This window comes from Rattus norvegicus, chromosome 4 (assembly GCF_021556685.1).
Source record: "Rattus norvegicus strain SHRSP/BbbUtx chromosome 4, alternate assembly SHRSP_T2T, whole genome shotgun sequence".
Lineage (NCBI taxonomy): Eukaryota > Metazoa > Chordata > Mammalia > Rodentia > Muridae > Rattus > Rattus norvegicus.
In genome coordinates this window covers 14380563-14396350 of record NC_141537.1, presented here as the reverse complement: position 1 = coordinate 14396350, position 15788 = coordinate 14380563, and the positions used below count along the sequence as shown (strand labels likewise).

The window sequence follows — 15788 nt, the reverse complement described above, 5'->3', positions numbered from 1 at the left end:
ACAGGGAGAAGGGTAAGGCTGATATCTTAGTTTGAGAGGTCTGCGGTAACAAGATAGTACAAGCAGCGTAGGTTAAACGGCAGAACAAATCCTTTCCCAGTTCTAGAGGCTGAAGTCTGAAGCAAAGTATCAACAGATTCAGTCCCTCTGAGGCCATGCAAGAAGGATCGATTCCGGTTCTTTCTCTTGGCCTATTGGTGGCTCTCTTCATCTTCCTGGTGTTTTTCCTGTCCGTGTGTCCATACCAACTGTTTCCTTTCCTATAAGGACGCTGGTCATACTAGGCCAGGGCCCACCCCTAACGACTTCATTCTAATTATGTTTGCAATGATACTACTCCCAGAGAAGGCGTTTGGGGCTCTCGTGGTTGGGGCTTCAATAAATGCATTTGCTGGTCACCTAATTCTGTAACAAATGACACCAACATTGTAGCCTCTATTGCTAGAGAGAGCTGTCACTGACTCCCATAAGGGAGGCTGAGGTACGGTGAAGTATTGCTTTTAGAGCAGAAATATTTCCTTAGGATAGGAAAATCTAAGCCTTCACTCTGACCTTAGGTCTGGTCTATAATCTTGACATTTAAGAGGGTAAGGCAGAAGGGTTATCATGGATTCAAGGTAGTTTGAGCTATAGAGTAAGCCTCTGACTCAGAAACATAAGTAGTAAATGGACTATGAGAATAAAATTTGGGAGAAAACTGGCTCTGAGACATTATTTCATATACAAAATGTACATATAAGTTTATAGATACAAAACTATAAATAGAATTGTATATATAGGATATGTATGTGTGAAATGTCTATCTGCACAGACTCATGTAACATGAAGTTATGAATGAGGCCAGCAAGACCACAGGCGAGGGCTGAGAAGGAGTGGGGAGCCTGCGCCCCTCGGTGGCTGTGGTGCCAGAGAAGGGAAGGTTTGGAACTATTGTCAGGAGCGAGCTCGACCGCATGGAGCTGCTGCTGAGCGCTAAGATAAAAACGCATCGAGCCACACCCCAGAAATGCACGGATGTCTGGGGATACAAGGAACCAGGTAACGTTGGGAGGTTGCTTGGAGGGAGGCTGGCGGCAGGATAAAGGACATAAGTCAGACGAGAGAGCCATGCACCGAGGATGAAAAAAAGTTGCTGGGAAATCAGGAATGGGTTTAAACCAGCTCTTGATATCTGGGGTCCAAAATAAGCAAAGTAAAGGAAAATAAGTCTAATATGAAATAAAAATAGAAATCCTTGCTTATGTCTCTTCCCTTGGGTATTTTTTTCCTTCTTCACTGCACAAAGCTACAAGAGGAAACAACAATTTAAAATTCCTCTTCCTGGTTCCTTTTAATGAGGGCAGTCACAAATAGAAATCCCATATTGATTTCTGACAGTTTGGTAAGAGTCCCTGAGGTGACATGAATTGCATGAAACCTTCTTGCCATGGGGAGAAGCAATGTCTGAAATATTTACTGTCAAATTCTACTTAACAAAGAAACCCACTCTTCTCCCAGCCTCTCATAAGACGCTTTAATGATGTACTATGAAAATAAATGACATGGGTGAGCGCCCAGAGTAACCAGGAGGCCTCATCGCTTCAGCCTCACTGCAGAAGCCACATCTCTGGCTCTTCTAGGGGGGAAAGGTCACTGGGATTGGCCCAATCCATCCAGCACATTAACAATATCAACTAAAGCTAAGCATATGTATACCTGATGAACCAATCTTTGACTCCTATTGATACACTCAACAAGCTTAAAAACATATTAGTGGCTATTCGTGGTGAGTTGTATGTTTTTCTGCTAGCATGTTATGTTTTGGAAACACTTAGCACACGCACTCATAATAGGCACACACACTTGCGTGCACGTGCACATGCATACTTGCACAGGCACACTCACGGACATACGTGCATACACATGCACGCATGTTGACAGACACGTGCACATACACATGATTGCAGGCACACACATGCACACATGCACACATATGCACACACGTATTCACAGGCATGTACACAAACACGTGCATGCGCACAAGCACGGCCATTAGAGAAGTCCCTCTAGTTATCCAGTCCAAGTCTCAGCACCAGCAAAGCAGAAGTAGACTCAATTCAGCTTCTCAAGTATTAAGGATCATTTTGTGGCCTGTTGCTTTGACAGTTCCTCCTGTCCTGTCTGTGTCCAAACACCTAACAAGAAACAACTTAGGGGGTTGGGGATTTAGCTCAGTGGTAGAGCGCTTGCCTAGGAAGCGCAAGGCCCTGGGTTCGGTCCCCAGCTCCGAAAAAAAGAACCAAAAAAGAAAAAAAAAAAAGAAAGAAACAACTTAGCAGAGGAAAGGTTCCTTTGGGCTTATAGTCTGAGGACATATAGTCCGTTCTGGTGGGGAAGGTGAGTGGCAGGCCACTCAGGTTATCAGAGTATGTGACACCTGCTTGCTCATGTTTCAGTGGGAGCAAATATGAACCATAAGCAGACTGGGCTATCGACATCTCAAGGCCCAACCCACCTCACCCTCAGAGACCCACTTCCTCCAGCAAGGTCCCATCTCCCAGAGATCCCACAACCTTCCAAAACAGTGGCTAGCAGCAGGGATCCAAGCGTTCACACATGGCCTGAGACGGACATTTTTCATCCAAACAGTAGCAGCTACAAATAGGCTCAAAGCAAATTCAAGGTGAGTACACTGGGAGCCACATAAAAACTCATAGTGTTCTCTCTTCAGCCTCGGACATATCTTTGTTAAATAGATATTTTTTCTTTTATCAAAAGAAAACCCTATAGTTAGGCTCAAATATAATGGATTTGGTAACTTCTTTGACAATGTCACCTTAAAACAGTGTCATTCAACAGATACATAAGTGCCTATGGTGTCACCGTGTAGCATTGGCCTATGGTGGCACTATGTAGCATTGGCCTGTGGTGGTACTGTGTAGCATTGGCTAATGAAGATTCCTGGAGAGAGGCTGTGTCTGCAGAGGCTGACTGACTGGAACTTCAGTGTCATGGAAAGGTTGGGGTGTTATTGGTCAGAGACATGGAAAGGTTGGGGTGTGTCAGGTCCAGAGCCCAATTACAATCTCTCTTTGGCTGTCTTAGCCCCATAAAGAGCCATGCCTTGCCAGCCTCTGTGTCAGACTCAACATCCTGATAAGCAAATAAAAACTTTATCACTGTATTAACAAGACCCTATTCTCCATGGTCAACAGGCCATCAGTTGTGTCTGGAGCCTAGGGATGAGAGTTCTCCATATGCCTTAACTGCAAACATATGGTTCCCACCAGCACACTTGGGAAGCGGCTTGAGGTGACCCTTCTTCTGATGCTGTATAAACATTAGTAAACTGCTCTCACATTGGAACACTGATTTGAAGGTAACCCAAATCTGTGCTTCTGGGCCAAAACCATTAATATTTGGCTTCAGAATAAATGATCTCTTTGTCCCTTTAAGGTTAAGAGCTATGTTTTGGGGATAGACACATTTAACCTTACAAGTGATAAAGAAAATGAAAATTAAAAATACAAAGTGCCTTGTTCGATGCCAAACTGACAAAAATTGGGGTACATTTATGACAATAATGAGTACACGCTAAGAGTTAACTGTAAGCTGATGACCTTTGCGGAATACTGTCTTAGTTAGGGTTTCATCGCTGTAAAGAGACACCGTGACCAAGGCAACTCTTACAAAGGAAAACATTTCATTGGGGCTGGCTTACAGTTCAGAGACTCAGTCTTTTATCATCATGGCGGGAAGCATGGCAGCGTCCAGGCAGGCATGGTGCTAGAGGAGCTGAGAGTTCTACATCTTGATCTGCATGCAGCAGAAGGGGACTGTGTGTCACACTGGGCATAGCGTGAGCATAGCAGACCTCAAAGTCCCCCTTCCCCCCACAGTGACACACTTCCTCCAGCAAGGCTGCACCGACTCCAACAAGGCCACACCTTCTAATAGTGCCACTCCCTAAGGCCAAGCATTCAAACACACGGATCTGTGGGGGCTGTACCTATTCAAACCACCACAAATATGGACGGCCTTAAAAATACCTACATTCTTTCATGGTTACGTTTCTAGAGGTTTATGACACATGCACGGGTAGGGCTTTCTCCGCAGGCTTTATGACTGTAAATTTTGTCAGGCTAATGATAAGTGCTTAAGTGAACAGATAAAAATGTTACAGAACACTAGGTAGCTACTAACATTACCACTGAGTAGTTAGTGGTCGGAAAGCTGCGTGCTTTAAGGATATCAGTGAATGGTGTGCACCACTATACCATACACGTCAGTTTAAAGGACCATATGTGTGTGTGTGGAGACAATACCAGAAAGCTATGCCAGAAGACGCTGGTAGAATTTGTTATCTGAGTGGTGAAATTTCACGTAGTCTAATACTATTTTTTCTTTACGTATTTTTAAATTTTTGTACATCTGTTAAGAAAAGACTCACATAAGTGAGCTGAGTCAACAGGCAGAGCTGCTCAGCATTGCAAACCTGGTAAACCTGGGTTCAACCTCTGGGACCCACGTGGTGGGAAGAGAGGACTTACTTCACCAAGTTATCCTATGATATGTACACACAGGTACACACATGCAGAGGCACACACATGGGCACATGCGCAGACAGGCACATGTACACACACACTCACACACACACACACACACACACACACAAACACATGCACATGAGTAGAAGTCAAATGTTTATAACTTTAAAATGATTGTTTAAATGGCAAGGCAAGGTTGGAGGCTTGCCCAGGCTACCCAAAGGAGCAGCAGTCTCCCCATGACTGGGAGGGGAGACTTGGTAGTGAAGAAGCTAAGTGGAGGCTCCATCTCTGCCACACCAAGGGAGACAGCAGGCAGGTCAAATCCTGACAAGAGCCGTCTCCTCATTTAACGCATCTAGAGCGCTTATCCAATCCCCAGTGGGTGCAGAACATTTCTAAACATACAGAACGGAATTTTACTCTGCACTGAAGTTCTCCACTATAAATTTTTTTCTAATATGTATGGCTACAATCCTTTCTCTAATACCTTTTTTTTTTGGCCATTAGTGACCACATTTATTCAACAGACACTGGGCAAACACCAGCGAAAACCACTCAGGTGTAAGCCCCTGTTCTAAACCTTTTTGTTTTATTGAGATATTTCCTCTTGGAATATATTCACATATAACCTCCTAGAGCAAAATTCCAAACACAGGAAACAGATGTCAGTTTCCACAACAGTCCTGGTTGAATTTCTATTGTTCTTATTAATTTGGTATGGGGTAATCTGAGAAAAGAGAGCCACAGTTGAGAAAATGCATCTATAAAGTAGGCCAGCTTACGGGGCATTTTCTTAACTCAGTGATTGAGGGGGAAGGGCCCAGCCCATTGTGGGCGACACCGTCCCCGGACTAGTAGTCTGAGTTCTATAAGAAAGCAGACTGAACAAGCCAAGATGAGCAAGCCAGTAGGCAGCACCCCTCCATGGCCTCTGCAGCAGCTCCAGGTTCCTGGCCTGGCTTCCCTCACTGATGGACTGCGATCTGGATCTTTAAGCTAAGATAAACCCTTCCTTCCCAAAGTTGCTTTTGGTTACGGTTATCATAGCAATAGAAACCCTAGGACAAAGACAGAAACTCTTCCTAACAGGAGAAAGCATTAAGACAGTGGGTTACCCCATTCCTTATTTGAAATTAAACTGAGGCGGCAGAAATGCTGGCCTACCTGAGGGTTAAAGCAGCTGCTCAGAAGCACAGACGTGAAGCTTGCAGGGGTCTTTGCAAAGCTACATTGCTACTCTCCCTGAGGTCTGTGCTTGGTGAGTGGCCCCCTTCTCACTCCCAGAAGGTAGCATGGGGCTTGGTTTCAGTCGTCCAATTTCTAGTGCCTGACATCAAGAATTAGATTTTTTTTTTTGATTTTCAACCAAATAGAAATAGTGATAGGACAAATAGAAGAAGTTTACAAAATAAGGAAAATTAGAAGGAGTTTTATTCTTGTGTGTATGTGTATTAGTGTTTACATCTGTGTACGTTTGAATAGGTTTGAATGTGTATGAGTGTGTACATGTGTGTGCATGCTGTGAACACATGTGCGTGTGTGCATGTGTATGTGTGTGCATTTTTGTTTGTGCTTGTGCACATGCGTGTGCGTATGTGTACATTTGTGTTCATGTGTGCACATGTGGACATGTTCATGTGTGTGTGTGTGTGTGTGTGCATGTGCACATATATGTGAATGTGGAAGCAGAGGTCAATGCTGAGTATCATTCTTCAACAGCTGTCTGCTTTGGTTTTTGAGACTTACTGGTTGGTTACTATGGCTAGGCTAGGCTAGCTAGGCTGGTTGTCCAGCAACCCCAGGGGTCCTCTCTCCCTGACTCCCAGTAGTAAGGGATTACATGTGTAAGTGTCTAGCACCCATGAGTTTCTTTTCTTCTCTTTTCTTTTCTTTTTTTTCTTTTCTTTTCTTTCTTTAAATCTTGGTTCTGGGGGTTGAACTCAGGCCAGCACACTCGCAAGGCTTTCTGACTGATCTTTCTCTCCAACCCAAGAGTTTATTCTTACACATTCAAACCAAACTTAAACAGCAACGGAGGCCACACAGGCAGTAAATTAGATGAGAGCACTATCTGTATAAACGCACACACATAAGGACACTATCAAACAAAGGCCAGGGTTGCAATGAGGATGTGGGCGTGTGCTCCATGTCCAAGGGAGAGTGCTGACTCAGCTCCAGTTCACGGCTACCATAAGGAGTGCCCCCAACAACGTGAGTGGCTCCAGCATTTGAGTGCGCTTACTTATTTTTAAATCTAGGTTGTTTATGTGTGTGGGGGGAACCCACAATTTTAAACACTGGCTCAATTTTCACTGACAGATCAAGTATGTTTGGCAGTAGAACACAGATTCCTACTTACACTCTACTGTATCTGAAAATAACTGCCTATAGGATGTGGGTGCATGTGCGTGTGTGTGTGCATGTGTGTGTGCATGTGTGTGCATGAATGTGTATATGTGTGCATGACTGTGTGTGTGCATGACTGTGTGTGTGTGTGGGCATGAATGTGTGTGTGTGTGCATGACTAAGTGAGTGTGTGTGGGCATGAATGTGTGTGTGTACATGACTCTGTGCGTGTGTGTGTGTGTGCACGTATGGGTGTATTTGGAAATGTGTGTGTGTGCATGAATGTGTGTGTGCATGAATGTGTGTGTGCATGAATATGTGAGTGTGTGTGGGCATGAATGTGTGTGTGTGTGCATGACTGTGTGTGTGTACATGATTCTGTGTGTGTGTGTGTATGCATGACTATGTGTGTGCATGAATGTGTGTATGCATGTATAAGTATATACAAGAATGAGTGTTTGCGTGTGTGCATGATTATGTTTGTTCTTGTGTGAAAGTGAGTGTGTGTGCGTGAATGAGTTTGTGTGTGTGTGTGTGTATACACAAGTTTATGTAAGTTACGCACCCACATAGCAACTAAAAACAAGATCGTGAGGCCCACTGTGGGCTTTCTTAAAAGCTGAGGCTTTTTAAGGGTCAGGGTGAGCTACAAGAAAAGTACTAGAACACTTACCATTAAGGAGTTCAGCTGAAGGAATTTTTTGAGCACACAAAGTTATCTCTGTATTTAGAAATACTTTTCTCTGTGAGAGGAGGGTCTGTGTTCCACCCTCCCTCAGAAACTGGGAGGTGAGACTCTATTTGGGGAGGAAGACACTCCTAAGGCTATAAAACCATAGCAAAGCCTTTAAAAACAGCCGCTCTCAAAGGAAGAGAGAGGGAGAATGTACAACTCCTGCAGTCCCAGGGTTTCTTAATAGGCACTAATAGAAGAGACAGTAGATGGCCAAAGTCAAGAAGCCATCAGAAATTCAGCCATGCTGAGGAAAACAAGGGTGCTTCTGCCTTAAGTCCTGGTCGGTGCTAATGCATAGCCGCAGGCTGGACACACTCAACCATAGCCATCTCTTCTCACGTCTCATACCCAGAACACTAGGAAACCATGTTCCCCTGCAGTGCATCTAGGGAAAAATTCTATGCCTCATGGTCTCCACCTTCAGGTGCTTTATCACGTGACTTACACCGCAGGCTTCTACGCAAGACTGGCCAGTTCATTCCACCATCTGGAACCTTGGTAAATGGGCACAGAACCCTCACAAGGAATCCATTGTATGAAGAGTGACGCCTCATCTAACACAAAAACAACTCGATCACTGGCGACTGCAGCTAGCCAGCTGTGGTTAGACATTCATTTCAGCCAGTTCTCACCTGTGTTGTAGTATAAAGAACATAGTACCCAAGGACATCAATATCTAGACATACAGAGAGACGTGGGAGGAAATCGGTTACAGAAAGAGTAGCTTAAATCTACGGAAACTATGGATAGCAAAAGGGACTGTGGAAGAGGTAGTGAGTGCATCTGAAAGCCATACCCTTTACATGGCTGCCTGCCCAACGTCCCCAATCCTTGTCCCTTCATCTTCAAACATTTTCCCGGATCTCACATCTTTGTGGTATTTAGTGCATGTGTGTAATGCAGTTTTAAACATTTACAGTCCTTGTTGTGGGACTTCTCTTTCTCACATTTATTGCTTGTAGCGTTTTACCCAGAGGAAAGCCCACGGGGGACCTAACCGCCTTGTCGGGAATCCTGTGTACCCCACCCCATTTGTTTGTATCTTAGTGGCTCTATAAAGTTTTGGAGATTTGGACTCTGCCCTCAAACTGTTCTCAGAAGTGGTCCGTTTCATCATCCAATGAACTCTGCCTGCTTGTGGATGTCAGGCGCCTGTGGACGGAAGCCAGGCGCCTATAGTAGCAAATCCTGGAGAAAGCTGAAGCGCCGGCGGCCATGTAATTTAAAACCTCAGCGCAGAGCTCTGTGCTCCGTGCACAGCCTTAGTGCAGCATGCGGGCTGGAGGCAGCTGGCTCTCGGGAGGACGCCCTCGCCCGCTGCAGGACAGAGAACACTGAGCGCGGGAGGCAAACCTGGGTGCAGCCGGAAAGGTCCAGATAGATGAGCTTGTGGCATCCATTCCCCAGGTTCAGGTATTGTAAGCCTTTGTCGGTGAACTTTCGGCAGTAAGCCAGACTCAGGTTCTGGAGGTTGTGGAAGTACCTGGAGCGACGGGGCGGAGACGGGAGGAAGGAAAGGCAAATGCTTTAGCTTTTTCTCAAGCCGCTCACGACAAAGAGAACGAAAGCTGTGTTCATCCTGCGCTCTCTTTGCGGATGTGAAGCTGTTTAACATCTCTCCCTGTTACACAGAGCGGGGGTCAGAGATAGAGAAGACAGTGTACGGCTGCAGTTCAGAGGAAAAGGAAGGCTATCTGACTAGGTTTTTAAGAAACTTGATGGGAAAAAGACTTTTTCTTGGCTGGGGGTAGGAGGAGCCTTGCATGCATATTTGAAAGTTTGTTGCTTGAAACCCAAGTCGGAGTTTGCTCTCTAGTTTTTGGCTCCTACCTTTGCCAAACTACTATGTGAGCTCTTGAGAAAGAGAAACATTTAGTAAGCATTTTATGGAAAGTAACGGTCCCATCGTGGTGAGGAGTGGGAAGAAGGCAAACCTTACGTGGCAGGCTCTTAAAATGGATCTGATAAGAAAATGATTTTTAAAAAAATCAGGGATTTCAATGCGCACGGCTTTATGAGTAATGGTTTCCTTGCGATAATTAAAAGTAACAGTTCGGCTTAAACATGGGTTAAGAATGGCGAGTGGCTAAGTGGGCAACACTTGAAACCAAATAAAAATTACACAGGAGGCTGCCGGCCTCGCTGGGGTTGAAGCGGGAAAGATGCCGTTACCACAGTGACCAAAATGAGAGCTTCCAGAAGAAAGGTAGGGAGGGGTGAGGATGATGAGTCTGTTCTACCCCGTAAGGGTTAGCATTGTCAGGACTCTCTGTGGACAAGCTTCTAAGACCTCCTCAGCATGGCGTTCTTTGCAAATGTAAGGATTCTTGCTGCCTGCGAGTGCAATAACCACCAATGTGCTCTTAATTTGGAGTCTGCAGCAGCGTGGCGGCCAATGAATACTCTAGAAGTAGGGAGAAAATGTCTGTCTCCCTCTCACGAAGCCTGCAAAGCAAGTCTATCTTCGCACAAATGGGAAATAAGCTATGCAGACATTGTCCATGGGTTACATTTATCCCTAAGCTCGAAAATCAGGTCTATACGATTTAGTGGCTCTATTCCGGGGTGAACTGCTGATTGAGAACATACGTTCCCCTCTGGGAATGGCTGTGTGCATGAGATTCCACCCAAGAGCCAAGGAAGCTTTTGGACCACAGAGGCAGTGGGCTGGACCTGGAAAGAGAGAAGTCTCTAAGGTCCAAGGGCACACCCCTCTCTTCAGCCCCCCAGTGGACGGAGAAACGCTTTCAATCCTCTCTCTTTAGCCGCACGTGGGGTGTCAGTTCTAATAACATCGCTTTAACGTAGAGACAGGGGATGTGAGGAGGCAGACAGAGACAGTACACACCATGAAAAATACACAGGAATTTGGACTCTGACCAACCCGACTTAGAATCATACCCTTGACACTTACTACAACCTCCCTATCCCAGCACAGACTGCTTTCCGGACTGCTAAGCAAAGACAAGAGTCTTTTGTTTAGGAGCCCCCCTGTGGGCCCCCTTAGCAAACTCTAGAGCTTATGACTTTTCTGGCCTTCAGTTTTCTTATCTGTCATGGGTTTGGTCCCATCTGCTCTTGCCTTTGAGAAATGTGAAAGATTAAATGAGTACTCAGACCTAACAGTATTATCAGGAGGGTGGTTTTTGATCGCTGAGAACCGCACAGGCACAGCAGACCTTGAGAGTTTGTGCCTTGCTGTTATTACTGCTACCTACTACCTCCAAAATAGCAATACATTTAAGTTCTGTGTGTGTGCCTGCTTGTCTGTGTGTGCACAAGCATGCATGTCTAGTGTGCATCGGTGTGTGTTCGTGTGTATGTGTGCATACGTGTCTCTGTGTATATTCACTTGCACACATCCCTGCACGTGCCAGGGAACAGCCTCAACTGCTCTTCCTAAGAAGATGTCCACCTTGTTTTTTGCTAGCCAACTGGGCAGCAAGCCCAGGGAATCCGCCTCTCTCTGCCTCCCTAGGATTACAAAGTCAAGAACCGCAACTGGCTTTTTTCTTTTTTACATAGTTTCTGGCAGATCAAACTCAGGTCTCGGGCTTGCAAAATAAGCACTTTATCAACCGAGCTATTATTCTAGGCCAACATCGTCATTGTGCGTATTGAGTGGGCACTGTCTGTTTTCATTACTGGAGTAGAGCCTTGTCTGGCAAGAATTTGGAGGACATCACATGAGGTCTATACCTTGCCTGAACCTATCATTCTACCTGCTTAAATTTATATGATTAGCTAGTAAATCTCAAAAATGAGAATTGTAAGGGACTTACTTAACTTTTTATAATACAGATACTTTTGCTACTCCAAAAGGTCTATAGATCCTTTTAGCATAATGTTTTAAAATTTTTGCATGTGTGTATGTGTGCATGTGTCTGTTTGTCTGTCTGTCTGTCTGTCTGTAATTGCCTCAGCACTCAAGAGGACAACTTTCAGGAGCTGATTCTTTCTTCCTACCATGAAGGCTCCCAGGATTGAACTCGGGTGGCTTGGAAGGCAGGTAGTTTTGCTCACTGAGCTGTCCCTTGTGTCCTCTTGTATTTTAGTTAAAGCTTAGCTGAAAACAGAGAAGATTTCCCCGCCATCCAAAGCCATGAGCCAGGAGCTGGGGAGACGGTCAAGAGCAGTTGCTGTTCTCTCAGAGGACTGCATCAGGTCCTAGCATCTGTGTCAAGCGGCACACAGCCATCTGTAACTTGGGCTGGGGGAGGGGGAGGGGACCAGATTCCTCTGGCCTCTGAGGACACCTGCACTCGAATGCTTACATCCATATTCAGACACACAGACACACAGACACAGCCCTCATGGACGGGGGTGTCTTTCTCTCTGGGGGGCAGGGGCCTGGCTGCTGTTAGACTCTGAATGGCTCCATGGCTATCAAGCTGAAAGTCTAGCCAGCTTCCCTTCGAAGTGAGAACTTGTGGGACTCACCCTGAGAGCTAAAGGAAAGCCGGGAATCTCAGCAGCCTCGGGGCCCTTCCTGGTGATTCCCAGTGTCACAGACAAACCCGAGGAAGGCTGAGACGGACGGGTAAATAGTGAGACACTTACGGCCAGTTGTGCACACTGATATGTAATGTTTAATACTGCGGAAAGAAGTCTGAGAGGTGGTGACGCACACCTTTAATTCCAATGCTTGGAAGGCAGAAGAATTCGAGGCCAGCCTGGTCTACAGAGGGAGTTCCAGGATAGCCAAGGTTATACACAAAAAACCTTGTCTTGAAAAACTGAACAACAACAACAACAACAACAACAACAAAATCCTAAACAAACAAACAACTGGACAAAAGAAATGCTTCACCTTCCAAGCAAGACCACCTTTACCACAGCACAGGGGCCCCAACGATTTCATTTCTGCATTGAGAAAGAATATCTATGATGTGCTTTATGTTTTCCTAATTAATTGGTAACTCTTTTTCATTGAGGGTATGGGTTTCTCTTTTTATTTACTTTTCTGCTACTATTGCAATTTTTAAGAAATGACCAAATCTTAAAATCTTAAAAGTGGGCTGGAGAGATGGCTCAGCGGTTAAGAGAACTTCCAGGGGTCCTGAGTTCAATTCCCAGCAGCCACGTGGTGGCTCACGACCATCTGTAATGGGATCTGGCGCCCTCTTCTGGTATGCAAGTGTACATGCAGGCAGAACTCTATATGCATAAATAAATCTTTTTAAAAATTTTTTTTAATCTTAAAAACTTTGGTGTAATCCTAAAGAAAACACACAAATTATTTTGGGGCATATGTATGTATGTATGTATGTATGTATGTATGTATGTATGCATGTATGTATGTATGACTTTGTTTCTACTAAAATCTAGAGTATTTTAGGTTGCATCTTCAACACCAGGGGGAGGATGCTAGGAAGAGTATAATTCCACGTATTTAATTGGAAATTTCTATCAAGACCACCAGGGCAAGACCTAGTCTAAGAAGAAGGGAATTTGCAGGTAGACTCTTGGGTTTCAAGAGGAGGCCTTGAGAAGCAGAACCCTCCAGTAAGTCTAAATGGAAGACACGATCTCCTGATGAGAGCGAGCTTGAGGTTGTCCATTGAGCGGGACACCTTCCTCTTGCTCCTCTTTGATGGGGATGGGCGAGGCTACAAAACAGACGACACCAGGAAATAAAGTTTAAAGCCAAATGAAAGCTCAATTATCTGTACAAAACCTAATCACACTCGGGGCTGGACAAATGGCTCAGCGGTTAAGAGCACTGACTGCGCTTCCAGAGGTCCTGAGTTCAATTCCCAGCACCCACATGGTGGCTCACAACCATCTGTAATGGGGTCTGATGCCCTGAGAGACTCTCTGGAGAGTCTGAAGACAGCTCGGTGTACCCATATAAATTAAATTAAATTAAATTAAAGAAAAAACTGATCACACACCACCCACTGCAGCCCGTAAGGATCCACTGAGGAACGAGGAACCTTTTGTGAGGCTGACTTAGAAGCACTTGAGCCCAACGGTTCAAGATCATCCTGAACAATCAAAAGAAAGCTCACGCCCCTTCTAAAAACAATCGTAAGAGTTTTACTCCCAGCGGTATGGTCAGGAGGTTGTGTGCAGTGTAGTGGATCGCCACGAGATGAGTATGGGTGTGCTTGTTCCTTCCCTGGGATGCAGGAAAGTAGAAACTGCCGGTCGTCTGGGATGCTATGACTTAAGGAGGCTGAGAATTAGGCAAGAAAAGAAGGGCTTCCCCACGGCAAGGAAGACAAGCATGCAGAATGAAACCAGCAGAGGTCAGGGATCTCTGGGGCAGCCCACACAGGTCTGTTTAACCAGGTAATCGAGGAAGGGAGATCAGAGGCAGAACAGGCAGGATGCAGTGCACACAAGGACCGAGAGCACTGCCAAGGCTGTGTAACAGAAGTAATTGCAACGGATTGCATTCAGGATACAGGATGAGGCAGAGATGCCCCCACCGGTGAGAAGGCTCAGCAGGTAAAGGAGTTCTCACCTGCAGAGCCTGATAACCTGACTTCTGTCCTGATGAGTGGGAGGGGAGACCTGAGTCCCTCGAGTTGTGCAAACTTCCAGAGGCAAATGCGCATGTGCAGCAATGCGGCAGCACATGTGGTACCTGCCGCACATGCTCTAACTTCCGCCCTCTATCCCCGCCCCCAAGTGAAAAAGATCTATGGGTGGCTCTCGTTTTTAACTTTAGAAAAATGAGTCCCCAAAGAAGTGAGAAAATAATGTTCAAGTAAAAACCGGCATCGATGCTGAACGACAGGGAGAGTGTCATTTTTCCTGGTGGCAACTGATCCCTTTGGAAGGACGTGCTAAGGCAATGCAGACAAGTGGGGAGCAGCGACAGCCAGCGCCTCTCTGGCTATTTACAGTTTTAAGAAGAATTCCGCACACACACACACACATATCTGAAACACGAGGAAACACAACACAAGTAGGCAATCACGGTGAAAGGCGTTTTTATATAGATAGGTTACCACGTGGGTTTTTTTTTTTTCGTGTGACAAAAATCAGCAGCACCCCGCAGAATTTATCTAAATGTTCACTGAAGAGAAGAACTAGAAATTACAACCAAAATTCTTATCTGAAATTCAACTTTTCTATCTTTCCCACTGAATTATATATGCATTTGTAAAATACATATTCCTAAAACATTATTCGATTCATAGACACACTAACATGCTTCGTTACCTCAGGGGAAAGGGCCATCTTAATATGAGGCCAGCGAGAACGTTTTAAGTTTAAGAAGCAGAGGAGGGATTGAACTGTGGTGGTTCACACTTGGAATTCCTGTATACGGAAGGCTGAGACAGGAAGACCACCAGGGCTTCAAGCCAAAGTACAGAGTTAGACCCACAGAGAGAGGGGGTGGGGGAGGGAGGGAGGGAGGAGGGAGGAAGGAAGGAAGGAAGGAAGGAAGGACAACTTATAAAGTGATACAAATTACTTTCAAATCATCTACTTGTAAATTCAGATTTTAACATATAAACCTTATTTTATGATCTTTTAAAAAATCAATAGTCTTTTGAACCTTCTTCTCAGTGGGCACAAAGAGTAAGCATTTTAAAAATATTAGCTACTAGATGGGCAGTGCCGCATGCTTTTATCCCAGTACTTGGGAGACAGAGACAGGTGGATATGAGTTCAAGGCCAGCCTGAATAACTGCATGAGTTGCAGGACAGCCTGGGTGTCTTAGCCAGTGTTCTATTGCTATAGAGAGCCACCATGACCATGGTGACAAAAGGAAAACATTTAATTGGGGCTGGCTTGGGTTTAGTTCATTATCATCATGATGGGAAGCAGGCAGTGTGCAGGCAGACATGGGGCTGGAGAGAGCTGAGAGCTCTACATCCGCATTGGCAGACAGCAGGAAGAGATTGAGGCACTCTTCCTCCCACAAGGCTACACCCCATGATGGTCCCACTCCCTATGGACCCTATAGGGGCCATTTTTATTTAAACTACCACACAGGGCTACCCCGAGGGACACTAACTTGAAAAACCAAAATTAAAATAGAAGCTGGATGCATACTACACATAAAACACAACTAAGGCCTAAGATACAGGGACTGATAAAGTTATTCCTCAAAAGGCATGAACATAGGAAACAAAGGCGTGGATCTTAGCAGCAGAGTTCTAAAGACTCTCAGCAGGCTGAGACAGGAGGATTACAAGTTTGAGGGCAGCCTAGGCCA

The 15788-nt window shown here is 45.3% G+C and overlaps 2 protein-coding genes across 4 annotated transcripts in view; one reads left to right on the top strand and one right to left on the bottom strand.

Annotated features, from left to right (window-relative positions):
- Fbxl13 (F-box and leucine-rich repeat protein 13) overlaps positions 1 to 15788 on the bottom strand; it is a 180381-nt gene that overhangs the window by 53873 nt on the left and 110720 nt on the right. For all 3 annotated transcript variants that reach the window (XM_087655401.1, XM_087655402.1, NM_001103355.1), the window contains 1 exon segment: positions 8965 to 9094. In XM_087655401.1, the coding sequence (XP_087511527.1) occupies positions 8965 to 9094 (130 nt within the window).
- Lrrc17 (leucine rich repeat containing 17) overlaps positions 8835 to 15788 on the top strand; it is a 30338-nt gene continuing 23384 nt past the window's right edge. The window contains 1 exon segment of the mRNA NM_001025155.2: positions 8835 to 9024. The gene's annotated coding sequence lies outside the window, so the exon portion shown is untranslated.